Source organism: Eschrichtius robustus, chromosome 13 (assembly GCF_028021215.1).
Source record: "Eschrichtius robustus isolate mEscRob2 chromosome 13, mEscRob2.pri, whole genome shotgun sequence".
Lineage (NCBI taxonomy): Eukaryota > Metazoa > Chordata > Mammalia > Artiodactyla > Eschrichtiidae > Eschrichtius > Eschrichtius robustus.
Genome location: NC_090836.1, coordinates 6722718 through 6737742, shown reverse-complemented (window position 1 = coordinate 6737742; position 15025 = coordinate 6722718). Strand labels below are relative to the sequence as shown.

At 55.6% G+C, this 15025-nt stretch overlaps 1 protein-coding gene and 1 long non-coding RNA gene across 2 annotated transcripts; one reads left to right on the top strand and one right to left on the bottom strand.

The window, feature by feature from the left end:
* Window positions 1-1005: 1005 nt before the first annotated feature.
* PTMS (parathymosin) lies at window positions 1006-5746 on the bottom strand. Its single transcript, XM_068559629.1, has 5 exons — window positions 5174-5746; window positions 2172-2243; window positions 1928-2003; window positions 1726-1787; window positions 1006-1561 (listed from the first exon to the last, which is right to left on the bottom strand). Exons 1-5 carry the CDS (start codon window positions 5216-5218, stop codon window positions 1511-1513), a joined length of 306 nt encoding a protein of 101 aa, XP_068415730.1. The 5' UTR covers window positions 5219-5746; the 3' UTR covers window positions 1006-1510.
* LOC137774604 (uncharacterized) lies at window positions 2252-11895 on the top strand. The gene is made up of 3 exons (XR_011075905.1): window positions 2252-2489; window positions 3293-3381; window positions 11186-11895. It is a non-coding gene; the product is annotated as an uncharacterized lncRNA (long non-coding RNA).
* The last annotated feature ends 3130 nt before the right edge of the window (window positions 11896-15025 follow it).

Below are 15025 nucleotides of genomic sequence, written 5' to 3'. Positions count from 1 at the left end.
AAAAGATGGTAGGTCTGAAGGGCACCCCACACACAGGGAAAAGAATACCTACACTGTATTGTGCCTTCATTATGTGCTGGGCATTGTAGTGGGCACTTTGTGTACAGTAACTCATGAAATCTAATATTATCCCCCATTGTACACGTGAGGAAACTGAGGCAGGCTCAGAGATTTAAGGTCAGGTAGGGAGTGTGAAGACAAAAGCTGTGAGATATGTGTCTGTGTGTGTGATCCTGACCCTGGGTGAGTTACAGGTGTCTTCTCATCTTTGGGGATGAATGGTATCAATGAATCACACACACCCCTCTACAGCTCAGGCCTCTGTGCAATCAGCAGGCTCTCCCAATCCAGAGGCTCTGAACTAAGAGAGGGCAAGGGTGATACGGAAAAATGCAGAAATCTTGCAGCAGGGATCTTCCCTCAGGAGAAACTGAGGCAGAACTAAGGAAGGAAGCCTGAGAAGGCCAGGGGGGACCCCCTGCTCCCCACGCCACCCAGCCTGCGGAGCCAGAACTTGCAGCAGGCCTGGAACCACAGGAGGTCCTGGAGTTCTCCCTGCTTGACCAGGAGCTCACTGCTCAGTGCCAGGCAACTCTCACTCCATCCAAAGAGGCTGAGACCCAGGTCTCCTGCCCTCTCCCACTTCAGGGGCGGGACTTCCTGTTTCTGAGGCTGTTTCTTTGCCTGGTTCAGCACAATAGGGCTGGTAGCTTTCCACTGGGCTCAGCAGTGTCTAGCCTGGTGTGGGTTAGCAGGGAAGGGTGTGTGTATGGCTGAGAGGAGCATCCCCAAGAATCCAAAACCAGGACGCGAGTCAGCTCTCAAAGACACCGCGCCCCCCCCCCCCCCCCCCATCCACCCGGAGCGTAGCTGCTCAGCTACTCTTGTCTTCTCGCGGGGTGGGTGGTAGGCGGGTGCCGCTGATTTTTTTATAGCGGGGAGGGGTCCTGATAGAATGTGCCATCGGCCACCCTCCTCGCTCTGCCCGGGAAAGCAGGAGACAGGTTAAAAACAGAAGCGCGACCGTTTCTTTATTAAATTATACAAAAAGGGGAGGGGAGGGGGGCAGCTGTGGGGCTCGGCCCCAACCCTGTTCCCACCCCGGCCTGGCGCTGTCTGAGAGAAGGGGATCTGAGGGAGACCCAGGGATCAGGCAGGGTAGGGACGGGCAGGACGTGAGGCTGGGATGCAGAGGTTAGGAAGGAGAGGCTCCCAGAGGAGGGTGGGGTTGGCTGCGGGGATGGAGGAAGAGAGGAGGGAGAGGGAGGGGGCCACCGGGGACCAGCTGGGGAGCTCAGATGGAGCAGGTCAGGAGGTGGAAGATGGCAGTGAGGATGGAGGGGGCAGTGTGTGGAGGGGCGGCATGAGAAGGCTGGGGAGAGAGAGGGCGGCAGCTCCGGCGCGGGGCCCAGAGCAGGGAGCCAGGTGAAGAGCGGCTGTGCTCGGCTGTCCCTACCCTCACCTCCAGGCCCCCGAGGGGCCTCCCACCCCCAGCCCACTGGCAGGGGGCTCATGCCGAAGCCCCATTTTCTGTCTTCTGCCGCTTGGGATCCGCTTCATCCTGTGGAGAGGGAAAGAGCTGGGGTAGCTGTCGCCTGGGAGAGGGACCGCCCTCTGTGCTGCTCCAGCCCCCGCCCTGCACCACCGGGATCTAGGTCCAAATCCAAAGGGCTCCCGGCCTTGCTGCATCCCTGACAACCCCTCAGCCCACAACCCAGCCCAAACCTCCTCTTCAGCAGCTCTCTTCAGCGCGGGCCCTTCGTCCTCATCTTCTTCTTCTTCCTCATCTGAGGAGCCAGAAATGGGTCATTGGGGAAGGGCTGGAAGCTCCAGCAGAGACCCCCTGTGGCGGCCCTCAGCCCTGCTTCAGCTCTTCAAACCCACCCTGACGGTTCCTTTGAGCCCAGCCTTCCCTGCCCCTCCCCACCTTCCTCGTCTCCTTCATCTTCCTCCTCGCCATCCTCGGCAGTTTCTTCTTCCTCCTCAGCTCCGTTCTCCTCCTCCTGCGGGACAGGGAGAGGGAGGTGTCAGGGTGGCCCTGTGCCTCCACCCACCGTCACCGCCAAGGGTAAGGGGCCTGAGGGCAGGGCGGCGAGGATGGGAGGGGTCAGGGAAAGGCGGGCCCCCAGGAAGGGAGCTGGGGGCACGGTGGGCAGGTGACCCCTCCGCACCTCCACCACTTCTTTCTTTCGCTCTTTCCGGCTTGCCTTCTCCTCCACCTTCTCTTTCTTCTCCTTTAGGTCCTGCAAGAGAGAGAGAGGTCACCTTCCTCTCACCACAAACGATCTGCAGCCCTTAAGTCCCTCCAGGCCCGGTTCTCCCTCTGCAGTGACTTTAGAGGAGTGGGAGATGGAGAAAGTGAGCAGTGCGGCTTAGAGACTGAACAGAGGTCCCAGGGTCCTCACAGCCACAGAGGGGCTGAGACCAGACACCTTCCCCAAGACTCGAGGGAGGAGAAAAGTGACGAAGCCCGGGAAGAGGCAGCCAAGGTAAGCGCTCATCACCCCCACCAAGTTCTGCCCAACCTCACCGGCTGAAGAGTTCAGCTCAGCAAAGCAAATCCCCTCCATCTGCTCGCAGCCCTGACGCCCCACCCCCTCTGGAGGTCCCTCCTTCGCCTGCCCCCTCCCTCTGCCGGCCCTGCTCTGCCTTTTGTCTACCTCTGGGGCCTTTTCCTGAGTACTCTCTCCTGGGCATCCCTCCCAGCTTCCCTCTCAGCTGCGAAAGCCTTTGTTTCTGCCTTTGTGCCCCCCTAATCCTCAGGCTCGTACCTGGCCCAAGGCTACAGGAATAGGAAGAGCCCCTTAGCACCTGCCCACTCCTGCCCCGAGACAGTGCAGGTGGTTTCCTCCTCCCGACCACCCGTGGTGCGTGCACCAGCACGCTGCGGGCCCTGGTGTGGCGTGTGCACTGGTGTGGTGCGGGCCCTGGTGTGGCGTGTGCACTGGTGTGGCAGAAGGGTAGGAGTCACCGTTGCCAGCGGGGATGTAGGGGAAGCAGGATAAGGGAAACGTGGAAGGGAAACACTCTGGGACCTGGTAGACGTAGACGAAGAGACAGACAAGGTCTGTGTGGGCGGGATGGGAAAGTAGAGGGGAAGGTCCCTGTGTAGAGTCCCCTCCCGCCACACGGCCCCTCTCTCCTTCCCAAGACCCCAGCAGGCACACCTTTGATGTCTTGTCCTGATGTGATGTGGCCCAGGGAGGTGCTCACAAGAGTCCCCTCTCTCGGGACACCACACCGGCCCTTCCAATTGAGATTCCAGTCCTCTCTCTACCCCACCCCTTGGCAGGCACTGTGGTGTCTCTGTGTGATCGGATCGGATCTGGTGTTGGTGTGCAACTCTGTGTATCCGATTCCACGGGGATGGAAGTTTTCTGGGTGAGTAGATCACCCTGGGAGGGTGTGTCCTTTCTGGAACAGGGTTGGTGCTGGGTGGTTGGCCTGGAGGGACGCTCAATTCCCTTCTCCCTTTATGGGGAGCGCACAACGCTTGCCCCTCTCACTCCAGCTAGGTTTCTTCATGCCACTTCGCTGTCCTCATTTCTCTGCCACATGGTCGGTATGGCATTTCTACTACCTGGTGGGCTTTCCCCTACATCCTGGGCCTGGAGAGCCAGGGGATCGTCAGCTTCTCTCTGGGGGCCCCAGCGCCAGGTCTGCACGGCCCTGGCCTGAGTTTCTCATCGGGGCTGATGGAGGGAAGGAGAGTGAGTGCCAGGGAGGGAGGGAGTCTACCAGAGGCCAAAGTCCAAGGGGCCGGGCCCTCTCCTCCCCTGTCTGGTCCTGTCCTCCTGGTCACTGTCCTTCCGTGATCCCTTTTCCAGGAGGGTATGTGACCTAGGTCTTGTGCTAGGCTGCTCTCTGGCCTCATTTGCTCAACACGGGCACACACACTGACACGGGCTGACACTGATTCACACACACGGCTACAGAGGGGCGCCCACGCGATCCGGGGACACACGGCCCGGTGTTTGGGCATTCTGGCACACGCTCTTGAGACAGCACAAGAGCACAGTGGAGCCACTCGGCACTCACAAAGCAGCAACACGGTTCCAGAACAGCTACGTCTCCACACGCACACATGTAACTGACACGGGCAGTCCCACACACTCGCTGGATTTCAGACATACAAAGACACCTACTCAGGGAAGTCACATGCCACCGCACAGCCCACCGGAGGGCCGCTCAGCACACCTTGTCAGATCTCACACGGAGCCCCTGTCTCCCACTGCCTCGAATCCCATTGGTTCCCCCTTTCACTTCACCGGCCTCCAGGAGACCTCTGTGACCTCCTCAGCAACCACCCCCCACCCAAGGTCGGGCTCCCAGCCCCCAAACCCTGGCCGAATTAATTTCCCCAAGCGACACTCAGCAGGTTCCCTAGGGAAATTAGAGAAAGGCTGGAAGAGAGGCAAGGCCGAAGGGATGGGGCCAGGGAGGGAGCTGACGGGAGCAAGGGCGGCGCGATGCAATACCATGCAATGCTGGGCCCCAGCTTTTTCGAAGGCTGTTCCCGGCCCCCTTCTGGTTTTTAGGAATTCAAGATTCTTTAAGCGTGGGGGGAGACGCTGGAGGAGGGCTATGGAGACTAAGAGAGCTGAAGGCCAGTGGACGAAGGATGGAAGGAAAGGAGGGAAGGAGAAAATAGAGGCAGTAGCTGTCGGAGGAGAGAAGCAAGAGACTGTCGGGCCTCGAGGGGAGGGGCCGAGAGGAGCAGCCTCCCAGGAGAGTCCTGTTTACACCGGAGGCTCTCAAACCGCTTAGCGGAGGAAAGGTGAGGTCAGACTGGAAGGGAAGACAGGGGACGGGGCGCCGGAGAGGGGCGCGGGGGAGGGGGCAGGGTAGATGAGACGCGCAGAGCTCCGACGGTCACCGGCCGGGGTGGAGGCGCGCGAGCCGGGGCCGGAGAGGGGTGGGGACGGCGCTGGGCCGGAGCGGCCAGGCCGGGAGCCGGGCGCACGGCGCTCGGGAAGCTAGAGGGCGCTGGCGCGAGCCGCGCGAAGCGGGGCAGGCAGCGCCAGGCTGGGGCGCGGGGGGAGGGCGGAGCGGGGTCCGCTGGGACCCCGCACCCGGGCAGCAGCTTGGGGCCGTCGGGGGCGGCCTGGGGCGCACGACTGCGCGGAGCCCGGGGGGCGTGCGGGGGCCGGGCCGCCGCCGACCCCGCCCGTACCTTGGCGCTCAACTCGGCCGCTGCCTCCACGCTCTTCTCCGACATGGTGCCGGGGCCGGGGCCGGGGCTGGCGGGGAGTCGGGGTCCCGGGGCCGGGACGGAAGGGCCCTGGACGGCGGAGGGTGGCCGCGGCCGGAACCTGGCGCGGTGGCGGCGGCGGCGGCGACAGCGGCAGCGGCGGCCGCTCGGCAAGCTGGGGCTCAGGAAGAGGCGGCAGAGGCGCGCGGGGTGGGGCGGGGGTGGGTCTGGAGCAGAGACCCGCAGGGCTGCGGCCGTCCGGAGGGCGGGCGGAAGGGCGGTGCGGGCGGTGGCCGGCGCGCTCCGGCCGCGGTCGCTCGGTCCTCGGCTCGCCGCCCCCGCACCCGCAGAGCTGCCGCCGACCAGCCGCTGCCGCCCCCGGCCAGGGAACCCGCTTATAAAGCGGTGCTGCCCGACGGGAGGGGCTTCCCAGGGGTGGGGCAGGCGGGAGCGGGGAGGAGAGGAGAGGGGAGGAGGATGAAAGCGGAGGTTGGAGAGGTGGGGATAGGAGGATGAAAGCGAGGGGAGGGAGCGCGCGAGAGGCGGGAGGGAGGACTACACCAGGAGGGGGAAATGGAGAGACTACGGTCGCGGCGAAAGGAGTGGGGCGAGGAGGTGGGAAGGGGTGGGGCTCCTGCGGGGAGGGACCTCTCCGAATCCCGACCTACTGCCGGCGAATGTGGAGTGTGTCTTTTGGGGGCGGGCTGGAGGGATGGCCTGGATCCTACAGACACCCCACCAATAGCCTCGAGATTTTTGCCAAGGGGTGGGGTGGGGGGAAGCAGATGGAAAGGCCGGGCAGGTATTTGAGAAACCAAAAGCTTTAAAGAGGAGGAAGAGGGCGGGAGCTACTTCCACATCTCGCTGGATTTCCCCTCTCCTGCAGCATCTGCGTTCCCTGGGTGGCCTTGGGAGGGGTTGAGAGAGCAGAAAGGGCCGCCCACCCTCCATCCTGCCCTAGGCTGACTTTTGTGACCCCTGCTGGGTTCCTCCCTTCCGGGTTCTCGCTTGTGGTCTGAGGGGAGTCAGAGGCCCTCCAATCTCCTTTCCCCTTTTCCATCTTCGACCTTTCTTCTTTGCCCATCCCACCTCACTTTTCTTTGCCTGGTCCTATCTTCATCCCTCCTCATCCATTTCTGTCTCACATCTCTCTTCTTCTGTCGCCCCTTCTCCACTTCTCACTTGCCCTCTTCTACCTTCCATCTCTGCCTTCCCTCTCTCTCCAGACAACACTGTTCTTGTCTCATCTGAGTCTGTCACCCGGCCCTACATCCTTAGCTGATTTTCCTCAACTCCTCTTCATGTCCTTATTTCCCACATTTTCCCTCTCTTGGTCTTTCTCATTCCTCTGCTGCCATCTTCCCCAGCCTTTCTGGATGATATCTGCTTCTTTTGCAGGGGGTTCCAGCCCACACTGTTCCACACACCCTCAGCTCCTCTCCCTCAGTCTCGGTATCTTTGGGTCATTTTGAGAAGCTTGGGGTTTCAGGAGGGGACAGGAGGCCTGGGGTGTGTAGCAAAGGTCAGGAAGGTGGATGGAATGGAAGGCTAGGGTTTGGAAAAAGATATCTTTGGTGTATGTGCACTCCTGTATTTGTCTATCATTAGTCTTCATCTTTTTATCATTTTCATTTTCTTAATAAAAAAAGACATAACTGACCAATCATCACCATTTAGTCTTTGAGTGCTTAAGTACCCCATCTTTTGGTCCCTTGGTGTCCACACCTCCTAATTGCTCTTTCGACTCTTCTATCAGTTTCTCAGTCTCTGTCTCCTCAAAAATCTTGGAGCCCCACCCAGGTTTCTCCTTGCCGACTTCTGTCCATCTTTCTCTGAGATCTTTCCATCTCTGTCTCTGTTTCTCTTGACATACTCGCTGATGTCTTTAGCGATCTCTGACCCTCTCCATCTCTCTACTCTCCTGCTTCATTTATCTCCCTCTCCCCCCTCCTCCTCCCCCCCCCCCAGTCTCCCAGTCTCGCTCCCTCCCCGTCAGTCTCTTTCCTCTCCCTCCCACCCTCCTTTCCTCTTCCCCCCTTCTCCACCTAGCAGCCCCGCCTGCTGTCTCGGACACCCTGCTGGGCTCTTACCCTGTTGCCCTGGTAACCGCCCCCCACTCCGGTCATCTCCACTCCCCTCCCCCCCCTCCAATCACCGCCACCAACAACCTCCATCCACCTTCCTCCTATTTTTCCTGAGAGCCAATAGAAACTCTGTTGCCAGGTGGAATGCTCATTTGAATTAGCCAATCCAGGAGCCTAACTGCTTGCCCTGCCTTATATGGGGATTTGAGGAGGGCCACTCCCCCCACTCCAGCCCCACAGGGGACCAGCCCCTCCACTGTCCTTTATCCCCGCCCTGGAGAGAGCCTGGGACCCTCCCTCTCACCCTTTTATAAGGGTCTGGCTTCCCATTTCCCTAACTGGGACCACCGGGGTTAGTGTGGGATGTGGGTTGGACTGTGGGCTGGGCCTGAGGGCCGGGGGTGGGAATGAGGTGTGATTAGGGAAGGGGAGGCGGAGGGAGCCGGGAATTTTGCCCAGGGAGGGGTGTCTGGGAGCGGAGGCAGCTGCAGTGGAAAATTCCAGGGAGATGGAGAGGCAGAGAATGGGAATCCTGCCCCAAGGCCCAAGGGAGAGCCTTGAGAATCTAAGAGTTTGGACTCTAGGGTCCGCAGGGACCAAAGGAAAAAGTAGGAAGCAGGAGGCCTGGATCTAATTCCTTCCTGCATGGGAGAAGCACCCCTTAGCCCTCGCTCTCTGGTTGGACAACACATGTCTCCTGAAGTCTTGGCTTCCTAAGAAGAAAGCTACACACTTAGGAAGAATTTGGAATGAGTGGGATGCTGAAAGCCCACCCCCTATTCCTTGGGGTTGGTCTCTGGGCCTCTGGGGCCAAGAGTGTTAAATGATGCCAGCCTGTGTTTACTACTTTCCAAAGAATGATTTCTGAGGCCTTGTGGAAGCTTGCCTATTCCTAGAGTTCTTTTAGTCCACAATTCAACGGAGAATTTTCCACTGGTTGAATGGGGAAACCTGTGCCTTCTTACACATTTTCTGGAGGTGGGAAAAGGAAGGCCAGGTGAGAATAGGGGAGGCCCGAGCCCCCGTGGAAACTATGACTTCGGACATCCCAGCAATTCCCTCACTACTCTGTAGAAGGTGTTCAACTCTATAACTATTTCCATCTCATTCTTAAGTGAATTTTTCCCCCTCTCCAGCTTCCTGGGTTTTTTCAGTTTGCCTCTTTATCTGATAGGTTAAGTGCTGAGGAAGGCATTGTTAGCTATCATTCAAGGATGGGAGGACAGAAACCTGAAAGTTGGGCCTCTCCACTCCTCACTATACTCTTCATCCCATTCCGCTCCCAATGACCTCGTTGCTATTCCTCATTTTTCCTTTGCTTAAAAAAAAAAAATCTTTTCAAAACTCAAGAGAGTAGAGAGTTGAGAGGAGATGGATTCCTAGATTTAGTTAGGCTGGACTCCGTCCAATAAAATTTTCTGTGATGACGGGAATGTTCTATATCTGCAGTTTCCAATACAGTGGCCACAAGCCACGTGTAGTTACTGAATACTTGAAATGCGGCTAGTGCAACTGAGGAACTGCGTTTTTTACTTTAATTTTAATTAAATTTATTTATTTATTTTTTGCCTGCATTGGGTCTTCGTTGCTGGGCGCGGGCTACTCTTCCTTACGGTGCGTGAGCTTCTCAATGCGGTGGCTTCTCTTGTTGTAGAGCATGGGCTCTAGGCACGCAGGCTTCAGTAGTTGTGGCGCATGGGCTCAGTAGCTCGCGGCATGTGGGATCTTCCAGGACCAGGGATCGAACCCGTGTCCCCTGCATTGGCAGGTGGATTCTTAACCACTGTGCCACCAGGGAAGTCCCTTATTTATTTATTTTAAATAGAAGTCTACCTCATTCTTTTTTATTTTATTTTATTTTATTTTTCTGTCATGCTGCACAGCCTGTGGGATCTTAGTTCCCTGACCAGGGATTGAACCCGGGCCACAGCAGTGAGAACGCTGAGTCCTAACCACTGGACTGCCAGGGAATTTCCAATTTTAATTCAATTTAAATAGCCCTAGTGGCTACCATATCGGACAGCACCACTTCAGACCTTGGCCCTAAACTGCCTTTTCTTTTTCTATCTCGTTTCTTGTCTCCATCCCCAGTGTTCTGTATATGGAAAGTCAAAAGCAATTCTGGCTGCCATGTTGGAAGGTCACCTGGGCCACTGTTGTCATGTACTTTACCACAGGTGCATGATTGCTCAGGATTTCCACATTTTCACAGATGAAACAGACGATGTGGCTGACCCAGAGTAGAGGAAAGTGAACGTGAAAAGGCTAGGGGAGATGGGACCAGGAGTGACAGCTAGAGGCTTATTTTGCCCAGAAGGTAAAAGGCTGAGGGAGGACTTAATAACCAGGAGGAGGTTATTCAGTCAGCGGTGCCAACTGAACCCATGCAGGTGGCTCAGGTCTCAGGGGTCCTGTTCTCACTCAGTCTCCCTAAGCGACTCCATCATGCACCTCCACTGGTGCAAGTCCCACTGCCAACGCACACCTCAAGCCCTGATGACTCTCAAACCCATATCTCCAGCGCCGGCTTCTCTCCTGAGTGCGAGTCATGACTCCAATTCCCTTCTGTCTTCTCTCCCTGGATCCTCCACAGCGCCTCAACCCCATGCCTTCCAACTGCAACTCCCCCATTTTTCTATTTCAGTTAAAGATCCTGTCCCCCACCCATTCATTCATGCCAAGGGGTCATCCGAGACGCCGCCTCTTCCTTCCTTCCCTAGATCCTTCACATTTCACTTTCTAAAGGTTCCTTGAGCACCTCCTCTTCTCTCCAAGCCCAGTCCTGCCCCTGCTCCAAGGGTCAACATCACTCACTGACTTTAAGCTTAATTAATTTGGGTTTTCAATCATGATTTAAGAGTTGTTGTATCTTCAGCACCTACCGCTGTACCTGGCATATTGTAGAAGCTCAAAAATGTTTGCTGAAATGCATAAACTGCCTTTCTGCCTAAGATACAAATAGACTGTTGTCATCTCCCTCCATAAAACCTTCTGATAGCTTCCCCAGGCCTATAGGATAAAGTCCAGAAGCAAACCCAGCCCTTCAAGGTCTGGTCCCTTTTAACCTCTGTAGCCTTAGCTCTCACCAAGTTTCCCTCAAAAGTTTTGCTGCAGCATTTTTTTTACTCCTCATAGTTCCTCCCCAGTGGGGCCTACCTCTGTGCCTTTGCATTGATCTCACCTTCCGCTTGAAATGCTCTCCTGGCTGCCCTACCCCACCCCCCAAGCCACTCACTCCCCCTTCTGAACCACTTTCGCCCTTTTAATATACATCTTCCTATGGCGGCCTTCATCCCAGGATTATCATGGATTCCATGTTGGCCACCGTCACCAGACTGTGAACCCTGTTGGGCAGAGACCATGTCTTACTTGTCTTTTCATCTCCAGCACCTTGCACTGTGCCTGGCGTATAGTAGGAGCTCCATAAATGTTTACTGACAGGAACTACCACACAGGTAGCACAAACTTCAATCCTTAAAGCCCACGTTAATCACGAGACATCACGCTGCCTCCTTGGGGATGCCTTCTTGAAATGATCAACAGACGACAGGAAGTTCTTAGGATTTAAAACTCCACTGCTAATGCCAACCGTTAACATTAGCATACCTGCCCAAGGTGGTCAAACATCTAATATCTTATGGTCGAACTAGGCATGGGATTCACGTATTCCTGTTGTCCTCCTCCTGCTTTGGGTGGCTAGCTTCTAAAGGGAAGACTGTCCACTCAGTTATCCTGTGTAACCATGGGGTTAGGATCACAATTTCAGCCAGACACAATTTCCATATGTCCTCAAGCTAATCCTATATGCACACAGTACAGTGTGGCAAGCAGAATGGTCATTTATTTCTCATTCAGTTGCCCAGGTCAAAAAACCCTGGGGTCATTCTTTTTTTTTTTTTTTCTTTTCCAGCCATGCCTTGCGGCTTGTGGAGATCTTAGTTCCCCGACCAGGGATTGAACCCAGGGCCACAGCAGTGAAGGTGCCAAATCCTAACCACTGGACCACCAGGGAACTCCCCCTGGAGGCATTCTTGACTCTTCTCCCTTGTACTGCATCCAACCATCAGCAAATTGTTAACTCAATCTTCAAAACATACCTAGAATCTGACCATTTCTCGCCTCCACTGTTTCTAACCTACTCTAAGCCATCTGGATTATGGCTACAGCATGCTAGGTCCTTCTGTTTCTGCTGTGGCCCCCCCCCCCCCAATGGTCTATTCTCCGTACAACAGCCAGAATGGTCCTTTGTAGGTCTTACAAAGTCCCACGGGATCTGGCTTCCTTTTTGCTCTGTGCCTTGTTTCTCACTACTGCTCTTCCTTTCATTCACATCAGTCTAGGCACATTGGCTTCTTTGTTCCGTGAACACACTAAGCATACTTCTGCCTCAGGGCCTTTGCACTTGCTTTTTCCTCTGCCCAGAATGTCTTAACCCCAGTCGGCTTAAGAGTCACCTCATCAATGAGGCCATCCCTAGTCACCCTAAAAGCAACCACCACCTGCCAGCTGCTTGCCTGTTCCTCTACCCAACTTCCAACCTGCTTTATTTTTCTCTCTGTGTATCACTATATCTCCAGAGCCAGGAACAGTGCCTGACACAGTAGGCATTCAATAAATATTTGTTGAATGGATGTGAATATAAAACAAACTGAAAAGCTGGTTTTTAAAAACATGTTCCTGAGTCATTTTTCAATCTCACTCTGATCTGGTGTCCACTATACAACTCAGTCTCTCTACCTGGGGCAACTTAGTGCTAATTGTCAGGGTTTATCTCCCCCCCACCCCCATACACATGCACATACACATACACAAATCACACCCATTCACGTTGGCTCAGGCTGGAATCCAGTGTCCCCTAACTCCATCATCGCCCCATCCTCACTCTGCTCCAATAGCCAACTGCCCTGGGATTGCTCCAGATGCGTGAGCTCACATCTAACAAGGGCCCCTTTTCTGTCCCAGCTCTACTCTCTCAAGGACTTCCTGACTTTGGCTCCATCAGATAAAGCAGTGAAGAGAAACCACTGTTTCTCTTCCTTCCCAACAATGCTTATCCCCTTTTGAGTTCAGCCTCACCCCTGGCAGGGCCCACCCTCCCTCCTACATCTTATCATCTACAGGAAACTCTGATGACTGAGGAATTTCTGTTCATCAGAATTCACTGGACAGAGATGTGAGAAAGGAAGGAAGGAGGGACAGAGGGAAGGAAGGAGGGAAGGAAGGAAGGAAGGAAGGGGGGAGGGAGGGGGAACGGAAGGGATGGGAAGGTGATGGAGAAGGAAGACAGACACAAACTGTGTCTGGGGGACAGAAAGGTTACTTGTAAAATTACATTCCTTCAATTCCTGGAGCGGATGGCTGCCTATATGGTCCATCGCTGGGCACTCTGAAAATGAGCTCTGCATTTCCTCCTTCATCCCCATCTGTTCAAGGATCTCTTTTTTTTTTAAAAATTTTATTTATTTATTTTGGGTGCATTGGGTCTTCGATGCTGCACGCGGGTTTCTCTAGTTGTGGCGAGCGGGCTTCTCATTGCAGTGGCTTCTCCTGTTGCGGAGCACGGGCTCTAGGCCCGCGGGCTTCAGTAGTTGTCACACACGGGCTCAGTAGTTGTGGCACGTGGGCTCAGTAGTTGTGGCTCATGGGCTCTAGAGCGCAGGCTCAGTAGTTGTGGCACACGGGCTTAGTTGCTCCGCGGCACGTGAGATCTTCCCGGATCGGGGCTCGAACCCGTGTCCCCTGCATTGGCAGGCGGATTCTTAACCACTGCGCCACCAGGGAAGTCCCAAGATCTCTTTTTAACCTGAGACAAAGCCCAGGTCATAGTTAGATGCTAAACTGTAATTTGTAAATATTCCTAGGAGAGGTAATTGATTTAAAATCATGCAAAGGTAAAAATGACTGATAACCAGATTTTTTTTTTTTTAATTTTATTTTTTTGGCCACACTGTGTGGCATGCGGGATCTTAGTTCCCTGACAAGGGATCAAACCCGTGCCCCCTGCAGTGGAAGCGCAAAGTCTTAACCACTGGACCACCAGGGAAGTCCCTGATATCACATTCTTAAGTCTTGGAAGGAAGAAGAGAAAGAGCTCTAGACACCTAAAGGCAGAGGATACCAGGTGATGGGAAAAGACCAAAGGAGGAGGCTAGAAGCTAAGCTGCATCTCCTATGCATCTCTGCGGAAGGCTGGACATGAAATGAGGAGGGAGAGGCTGGAAGGTAAGGCCCACTCTTCCTTGAGTCTGGGCTGCAGAACTCTCCTGGGACAACTCTTGATCACATGTCAAAATGCTTTTGTTTGGGAGCAAGAGGAAAAGGGGCACTTGCATGGCGGCATGTTTAGAGATAGAGCACCTGGAAGATAAAAGATTTTACTAAGTCTCTTCCCCAGAAATATCAATGGAAAATACATTTTCTTTTTTTTCTGTCTTTGGCTTTAGCTTTGCCAGTCTGCCAGCTTCTAATTTCTCTCTGTTCCCCTCTGTCTCCACTATCGTGTTTTTCCTCTTTAATAATGATCAAGTCCAAAGAAACCTGAGAAGCCCCACTCCCACCACCTTTTCCTGAGTCACCAGGGACCCCCTTCACCTTCTTCCCCAGGGAAGTGCTGGGGATGGGAACAAGTCTCTCACTGTCGGGCCCACAGACGTCAGGCCCGCTAACGTGGCTAGCGGCCAGTGTAAAGAACCAGGAGAGCTGGAGTCTGGAGGGGTCCAGTCTAAAGTCCACCCGGGACAGTCCAAATCCCCTGACACCCAGGGGGAGGGCCCTTCTCTCCAGTTGGGCCAGATTTTATGCAAGACATTTAGTATGTCAAAGTGTCAGTCTTTGGCCTTCGAGTCAGGTCTCCTGGGCCTGTCTGCAACTCTGCCCCTGGGTGAGCTTGGTTAATGGAGCGCTCCACCCCTTTCTTCTCCCAAACGTTAGACCCTTGACCTACCTACCTACTTGACTCGAGGCAAGAAAAGATCAGTGCGGACTGGGAGCTCCTGAGGATACAGGAGTTAGAGAAGAGAAAGCGGAGATTGGCATTAAACGAAAAGGTTTCAGAACTAGGGCCTCTCCCCAGTGTGACCCTTCACAGCAGGGTAACTGAGGGGGGGCGGTCCGGGAGCCTCGCCAACGCCAGTTCCCAAGGGGCTGCACTTCTAGCCTGGCCGAAGAGCGCCATCTGGCGGCCGGTCCCCAACCTGGATTCTCTTTGCTCCAGCCCGAGTTCTCGAAGCCAGAGGAAGACCTGGGCAGAACTGTCACCTCCTCTCCTACGTCACTACGAGGGCCCCGCCCCTGCCTGGAACGCGCCTCCTCTCGAGGGGACTGGCCCTAGCGCCTCCCCCGTAGAACTGCCGCCCTTCCTCCCTCTTGGGATGAAAGCTTCCCGGGTAGAAATCTGCTTATTGCTCCCCCAGGGATCCGCCCCACCTTGTGGGGCCCGTGAGGAGCCCGCCCTCCCCCACGGAAATCTGCCCGCGTCCTCTTCCGTCTTCCTCCCCTCGCGGCGATGGACTCCTCTGCTCCTCCCTCACACCCTTACAGGGAGCCTCCTCCAGTCCACAGGACCCAAATCCAGGTTACTAACGAGGCCTCCCCTCCCCTGGTCCCGGTAGACTCCGCGACTCCCAGCTCCGCGGCCCGGGAGCCAGCCTCACGCGCGCGCGCGCGCGCGCGCGCGCGCGCGCCCCAACCCCGCCCGTGGGCGGAGCTCCGCAGGCCCAAGGGGGCGGGCTGTCCCGTCGTGACGTCACTT

What these genes read in the sequence shown, in the direction of transcription:
- PTMS (XM_068559629.1), bottom strand. Translation starts at nt 5,218, where the DNA reads ATGTCGGAGAAGAGCGTGGAGGCAGCGGCCGAGTTGAGCGCCAAG. An exon ending in AGATGAAGGAGACGAGGAAG is followed by an intron (nt 1,788 to 1,927) that starts GTGGGGAGGGGC and finishes CTGGCTCCTCAG; the next exon opens with ATGAGGAAGAAGAAGAAGAT. An exon ending in AGAGAGCTGCTGAAGAGGAG is followed by an intron (nt 1,562 to 1,725) that starts GTTTGGGCTGGG and finishes CCCTCTCCACAG; the next exon opens with GATGAAGCGGATCCCAAGCG.